At 37.8% G+C, this 7812-nt stretch overlaps 1 protein-coding gene across 1 annotated transcript in view; it reads left to right on the top strand.

Moving 5' to 3' along the window:
• LOC109376675 (zinc finger protein 805-like) overlaps nucleotides 1-7746 on the top strand; it is a 32546-nt gene extending 24800 nt beyond the window's left edge. The window contains exon 4 of the mRNA XM_019632748.1: nucleotides 3217-7746. Within this exon, the coding sequence (XP_019488293.1) occupies nucleotides 3217-4874 (1658 nt within the window). The 3' untranslated portion in view covers nucleotides 4875-7746. The remainder of the gene's footprint in view (nucleotides 1-3216) is intronic.
• The last annotated feature ends 66 nt before the right edge of the window (nucleotides 7747-7812 follow it).

The following is a 7812-nucleotide window of genomic DNA, read 5'->3' as shown; positions in this document are numbered from 1 at the left end:
AGCGTCACTGGCCCTCACATGTGGGATCCGAACCGGGGCCCTCTGGCATCCCAAGCGAGTTCTTAACCATCGCGCCACTCGGCCGGCCCTATAATCTTTTTTTTAAAATTGGGGACTTTGGGAAGGAGAACAGTGTTGCTAAATTAGGGAGGGAGACCAGCCAAGTTGTTGTTCTTTAGTCTTAGTTGTGGAGGGTGCCAGTCGCCACCTGGCTGCCCGTCAGCAGCTCGTGGCTTCTAAGCTTAAGGTGCTGTGTTACAATCTTATTGCTGGTGGGTATAGCCACCATCCCATGTGGGAGTCAAACCCGGCAGCCTTGTTGTTAAGAGCACAGACTCTGTCCACTGAGCCATCCAGGCGGCACCTTGGCTCAGAGTGCCGAGTTCAGTCTTACTTGTGGGTGGGCATAGCCGCCATCCCATGCAGGAGTTGAATCGCAGTCTTGTTGTTAAGAGTGCATGTTCTATCCACTGAGCCATTCGGGTGACAGCTCAGCTCAAGGTGTTGAGTTCAGTCTTAATTGTGGGCGGGCATAATTGGAAGCTCAGTTCAGGTGCAGTGTCATTGGCCCATGTGGGAATTGAACCGGTGGCCCTGTTGCTCTTAAGCTAACTCTTAATCAACTGAGCCACTCAGCTGGCCCTTTTTTTTCTTTTTTTTTTTTATCAAACCATTTTATTGAGAGCCTTTGGGAGAGGGTCGAAGGGCTGGGAATACGATGAGATGATGCCTTCGGGCGGCAGGGATCTCTTCAGCTTTACAGCTGCCGAAAGCTCTTTATAATCTTTTATACCGTATTTTTATTATACCTTTTCTGTTTGGATATGTTTAGATACACAAATATTTAAACTTGTATTACAGTTGCCTATGGTATTCAGTACAATAACATGCTGTATAGGTTTCTATCCTAGGAGCAATAGGCTATATATCATACAGCCTAGGTGTGTAGTAGGCTATAACATCTAGGTTTGAGTAAGTGCACTTTATGTCTTTCATACAATTAAATTGCCCAATGATGCATTTCTCAGAACATATCCCCATTGTTATGTATCACTGTATAATGTCCTTTATTGTCTCTCATAACCTTTTTTGATTTAAAATCTGTTTTATCTGATGTTAATATAGCTACCCCTGCTCTCTTCTGGTTAGTATTTGCATGAGATACCCTTTTCCATCCTTTTAATCTATTTGTGTCTTTGGATCTAAGTTGAGTTAGACAGCATATAGTTGGATTATGTAGTTGTATCAGTTCTGTCAATCTCTGTCTTTCATTTACGCTCAGAGTATTTACTGATATGGAGAGATTTCTGTTACTTTGATATTTGTTTTCTACATGCTTTATAGCTTTTTTCCTCCCTCATTTTCTGTATTATTATTGTCTTCTGTGTTTAATTAATTTTTTGTAGTGAAATGTTTAAACACCTTTCTCATTTCCTTTTGCAGATATTCTATAGGTATTTTCTTTGTGGGTTTAACATTAATTTGATTTTATACCAGCTAAACTTGAATAACATAAAAAAAAATAATAAAGCTCCTCTACAACTGTGTCCCCACCCCTTTCAGTTATTCATGTCCCAACATCTTTATATATTGTATACCCAGTAACTTAAAGTAATAGCTCTCTTTAATGCATTAATGTCTTAAATTGTGTAGGAAAATTGTGTAGTAAATTGTACATGTAGAGTTATAAACTAATGTTACAATAGTACTTGCTTTTAGATTACTAATTTAAAAAAATTCTTCTAAATCATGTAGAAAACAAAAATTGAAGTTATAAACCATTGTTACAGTAACACTAGCTTTTATAATTGCCTATGTATTTACCTTTATCAAGATTGTTATTTCTTCATATGGCTTTGAGTTATTCTCTAGAGTCCTTTCATTTCACCCTGCAGGACTCTCTTTAAAATTTTTTGCAAGGCAGTTCTAATGGTAACAAACTCCCTCAGCTTTTATATATTGGGATATCTTAATTTCTCTCTCTCTTGAGGGATAGTTTTGCTAGATATAGGATTCTTGGTTGACAGTTTTTTTTCTTTTACACTTGAAGATGTTGGCCTATTCTCTTCTGGCCTCCCAAGTTTCTGATGATAACTCTGATGATAGTCTACTGAAGATCATTTCTATGTGAGGAGTTGTTTCATGCTTGATATTAAGATATTCTCTTTATCTTTGTTTTTCAAAAGTTAGATATAATTTTTCTCATTGTGAGTCTATTTGAGTTCATATTTCTTGAGGTTCTTGGATGTTTGTATTGATGTCTTTAATCAAATTTGGGAAGTTTTCATGAGATTTCTTCCAATATTCTTTCTGATACTTTTTCTCTCCCACATGAGTATATTAGTTCACTTAGTGGTATGTCACAGGTCTGTTAGGTTCTGTTCACTTCAATCTTTTTTCCTCAGACATGAGAATATCCATTGTCTAGTCGTCAAGTTTCCTGATTTGTTCTTCATGCTCAAATCTGTCTTTGTGGCACTCTAGTGAACTTCTTGTTTTACTCATTGTACCTTTCTGGTTCAGAAATTCTTTTTGGTTTCTTTTTAGGTTTCCTAGCTCTTCATTTATATTTCCATTTTGTTTATGCATAACTTAGGTCTGCATCAAGTGTTTTTCAGGAAGAGTTTTTGGAGGGGATCAAAACATAAGCTACCATATTCTCAGGGACTCGTTATCCTCCTAGCATTGATGTATAGCAATAAATGCATGAAGTATTGCCAACCTAGGAATTTCAACTGGTTTCAGGGTCCAAATTATATTGACTCTTATTTCATAAGCACAATGCATTGACTCATTACCCACATGACTCAGTCTCCTGCCCTCTCTTCATCTCTTCCAGAGGCCCATTATGTTATCTTACATACAGCTCAATGCCCCAACCCTCACACGGTTAGTGTTTCCAGCATGGCCAGGCCTTGCCCTGAGTCATCTCTTCAGCATAAACTGTCTAAAGGACTGAATGAGTTACCTATTTGCATAAATATCCAATCTGGAATTGATTATGTCTGCTCTCTAGCATTCTGTTCCATAACCCAGCCACTCCCTTGGGTCTCCTATTGAAGGTGTCAACAGTTCAGGGACCAGGAAAGAAATTGCAATCACGGGATTCAGAGGTAGCAAAACATAGCAATTACAGAGGCACTATTTTCATCTTCATTTTTTTCACTGAAATGCTAATGTTGTTTCTTCTATATTGGCATTACTAACAGGCCCTGTTTTGTATTGGATTTCTTGCAGATGACAAAGGGAAATCCAACGCTGTAGAAACTACCACTTATGAGCAAGCCTTGGCCAAAGTCGCCTCACTTCAGGAACAGCTAACACAAGGAGCTGGAGCCCTGGAAGACTCCCAGGTGGACCAAACCAAGGATCAGGATAGGCCATTGGAATTACAAGAAGGATACTTGAAACCAGAGATAGACCCCCAGAAGGAGAAGCTCCCTAGGAAATCAAAGTCTGAACATAGCTGCTTAGGGACAGCTGATGGTGTGTGTTCAAGGACTGTACAGGAGTCAGTCCCTCCAGGAGGTGCTATACTTGATCATGACTCATGCAGATTAGGTAAAGATCCCATTGTTCAGGAAGAAGAAAATATCTTTAAATGCAATGAATGTGGGAAAATTTTTAACAAGAAACGCCTCCTTGCTCGACATGAGAGGATTCACTCTGGAGTGAAGCCCTATGAATGCACAGAGTGTGGGAAAACCTTTAGTAAGAGCACTTACCTCCTTCAACACCACATGGTCCACACAGGGGAGAAGCCCTATAAGTGCATGGAATGTGGGAAGGCCTTTAACCGCAAGTCACATCTTACACAACACCAGCGAATTCACAGTGGAGAGAAGCCCTATAAGTGCAATGAATGTGGAAAGGCCTTCACCCACCGCTCTACTTTTGTCCTGCATAACAGGAGCCACACTGGAGAAAAACCTTTTGTGTGCAAAGAATGTGGAAAAGCCTTCCGTGATAGGCCAGGTTTCATTCGACACTACATTATCCACAGTGGTGAGAATCCCTATGAATGCTTCGAATGTGGCAAGGTCTTCAAACACAGGTCATACCTCATGTGGCACCAGCAGACTCACACTGGGGAGAAGCCCTATGAGTGCAGTGAGTGTGGGAAAGCCTTCTGTGAGAGTGCAGCCCTCATTCACCACTACGTCATCCACACAGGGGAGAAGCCCTTTGAGTGCCTCGAGTGTGGGAAGGCCTTCAACCACAGGTCATACCTCAAGAGGCACCAGCGGATCCACACGGGAGAAAAGCCTTACGTGTGCAGTGAATGTGGAAAGGCCTTCACCCACTGCTCCACTTTTATCTTGCATAAAAGGGCCCACACTGGAGAAAAACCTTTTGAGTGCAAAGAATGTGGGAAAGCCTTTAGTAATCGGGCTGATCTCATTCGACATTTCAGCATCCACACAGGGGAGAAACCCTATGAATGCAGTGAGTGTGGGAAGGCCTTCAACCGCAGGTCAGGCCTCACGAGGCATCAGCGGATTCACAGTGGAGAAAAGCCCTATGAATGCATGGAGTGTGGGAAAACCTTCTGCTGGAGCACAAACCTCATTAGACACTCCATCATCCACACAGGGGAGAAGCCCTATGAGTGCAATGAGTGTGGGAAGGCCTTTAGTCGCAGCTCATCCCTGAGTCAGCATCAAAGGATTCATTCTGGGAGAAACCCTGTCAGTGTATCAGAAGTGGGAAGACCCTTCACAAGTGGACAATCCTCAGTCAACCTCCAAGAACTCCTTTTAGGGAAAGACTTTTTGAATGTGACCACCGAGGGAAATGTTTTGCCAGAAGAAACATCTTACTCACAATCTACTCGTTCATACCAAAGAGAAACCCCACAATTTTCTTCCCTGTGAGAAAACCTGTTGGAGGATTTCAGTTGTCATCTAATGAGTCATATTGGAAATCGACCCTGCGTAGAGCCTTATTCCACATCTGATAATTCATCCAGGAGAGTGACCCAGTGGTTATTATGCACTTAGAAAACTTTCACCTACATCTGTCTCCTTAGTTTACACTGCAGTATTATCTCAGGAATTTTTTTTTTTTTTAAAGAAGGAACAGACTTAGAAGAGAAAATGGACTATTTACAGTTTGTTTCAGACTGCTTGCCAAACCTGTGGCACTTGGTCACTGATTTGTTAGTTTAATTGGCAGGAGGAAAGTTTTTGTTTCAGAAGTAAAGGATCTAGGGTCTTTATGTGTCTTGTTACATACATTCATTGCTATCCAATGTCCAGAGAGTTAGCCAGTTCAGGGCAGGTCTGGAAACTTTCGTTGAACCTCTTGTTCTAAAATATTGTCTCTACTCTTAAGGAGCTTAATTTTAATGAGATGAAGGTTTGTGCTACCAAATACCTGTTTGAGGAGATAAGAATACACATATGAATAGGCACATTTTTTTTTTACACCAGTTACGGCTGTTTAAGGCTTTGCTTATTTAAAAACAAATCTTTGATGTGGTTTTAAAGACCTCATACTCAGATATTTCCTTGGTTCTGTACTGTTGGTTTACTTGATTGCTATAGTTATATGGTAAATTTTTTAATTGGGTAAAGTGATTCTTGTTCTTTATTTAAAATTGATTTATCACTCCTAGTTACTTTGAATTTCCATATAAAGTTTTAGATATACTTGACTATTTTTGTCAAAAAAAATGTTTATTAAATTTTGATAGAAATTGAGTTAAATTCGCAGATCAATTTGTTCAGAATAGGCATTTTTACTGTGTCAAGTCTTCCAATTATTTAACACGGTATGTCTCCACGGTTAATTATTGCTTGATTTATTTCATTACAGTTTTATAAATTTCAATAACAAGTCTTGTACAATTTTTATAAGGTTTATTATATCTAGGCTTTTTGGGGTTTTTTTAAGTATAAATGGCATTGATTTTTTTAACTTGCAATTTCCACACAATCTTTGGTAGTATACAAATATAAGGATTTTTGGATGTTATTTTGTCATCCTGCAGCCTTGCTGAACTGTAGCCATTTCTTTTGATAGGATGCTTGGAATTTTCTACATAGAAATATAATTTGCAAATAGCGATAGTTTTGTTTCTTCTTTCTTGTCTGTATACCTGTGTTTTTTTTGTTTTACTGCGCTAGCTAGGACTTCCAATATGATACTGAATGGTAGTAGTGAGAAAGGATATTCTTGTCTAGTTCCTGATATTAGGGTGAAAACATTTAGTTTTTCATCATTAAGTATGATGTTAGTCTTAAGGTTTTCTTCATTGAGGTTTCTTATCAAGTTTTCCATACTCATTTGATGATTTTTTTTTGTTATTTCGAATGTGTGTTGAATTTTGTTAAATGCCTTTTATCAGTTGATATAGTCATGTGTTGTTGTTTTTTTCTGTAGTCTATTGATAGGATGAATTATATTGACTTGAGATTTGAACACTGAACCAGCCTTGTATCCTTGGAATAAGCCCCACTTGATCATGGAGTGTAATTTTAATTTTATACAGCACAGTATTCAATATGCTAGTATTTTATGGAGGAAGTTTTCCTCTATTTTCATGAGAGATAATATGTAGGTTTCTTTTTTTCTTACTTCCATTCATAGGTTTTGTTTGTTTGTTTTGTAGTGTTATTGACTGGTTTTGGTGTCGAGGTGATACTGGCCTCCCAACATGTGTTGGGGGGGTGTTCCTTCTTCTGTTATTTGGAAGACAGTGTGTAGAATTGGTTTTATTTGTTCTTTTAATGTTTGGTAGCATTCTCCAGTGAACCATTTTAGTCCTGGAGATTATTCTTTTGGATGCTTTTTTAATTATTTATTTTATTTAATATGTATAGAACTGTTTAGAGTATCTAGTTCATATTGGATGAATTTTCATAGTTTGTCCTTTCTAGGAATTGTTTCATTTTGTCTAAATTTTTTTTATTTGCTTCAAGTATTCCTTTATTATTCTTTTGATGGCAGGAAAATATGTTTGTATACCCTGTTTTATTCCTGATTAGAAATGTGTCAACTCTCCATTTTGTCTTTGTCAGTCTTCTAGTATTTATCAATTTTTGATCATTTCAAAGAGCCAGCACTTTATATCATTGTTTTTCCTCTGTTATCTTTCTGTTCCTGATTTCACTGATTTTTTCCTGATATTTATTATTTTTTCTACTTACTTTGGTTATATTTTCATCACTAGTTTCTTGAGGTGGGTGCTTAGATTATTGATTTGAGATTTACTTTTCTAATGTAAGCCTTAAAGTTCTATAAATTTCCCTCACCACAGTGTTTTAACTTCATCTCACAAGTTTTAATATGTTTAATTACATTTCATGCAGTTCTGAATATTTCTTCATTTCAGACTTCCTCTCTAACCTCTCTATTTAGAAGTAGGTAGTTTAATTTGCTAGTGTTTGGCATATTTCATGTTGTCTTTTTGTTACTGATTTCTAGTTTGTTGTATGTTTGATCTGGCTGTTTAAATTTGTTGAGAGTTGTTCTGTCTTGAATAGTCTGTTAAGACTGCTCGAAAAGAATGTATTCTGTTGTTGGATCAACTTTCTGTAAATGTCTACAGAATCCTTTTGGTTGATGATGTTATTTCAGATTTTCTATATTCTTACTGATTTTCTGTCTAGTATTTCTATCAATAGCTGAGAAATGGGTGTTGAAGTCTTTCAGTATAATTGTGGAATTGTCTGTTCCTCCTTTAAGTTCTATCAGTTTTTACTTCATGTATTTTTTTTTAAAGATTTTTATTGGGGAATTGGGGGATGGGAACAGTGCTGGGGAATTGGGGGAAGGGGAACAGAGAAGTTGCTGTCGTTTTGTTCTTCA

This window comes from Hipposideros armiger, unplaced genomic scaffold (assembly GCF_001890085.2).
Source record: "Hipposideros armiger isolate ML-2016 unplaced genomic scaffold, ASM189008v1 scaffold_1168, whole genome shotgun sequence".
NCBI classification, from domain to species: domain Eukaryota; kingdom Metazoa; phylum Chordata; class Mammalia; order Chiroptera; family Hipposideridae; genus Hipposideros; species Hipposideros armiger.
This window is presented reverse-complemented; position numbering and strand designations above follow the sequence as displayed.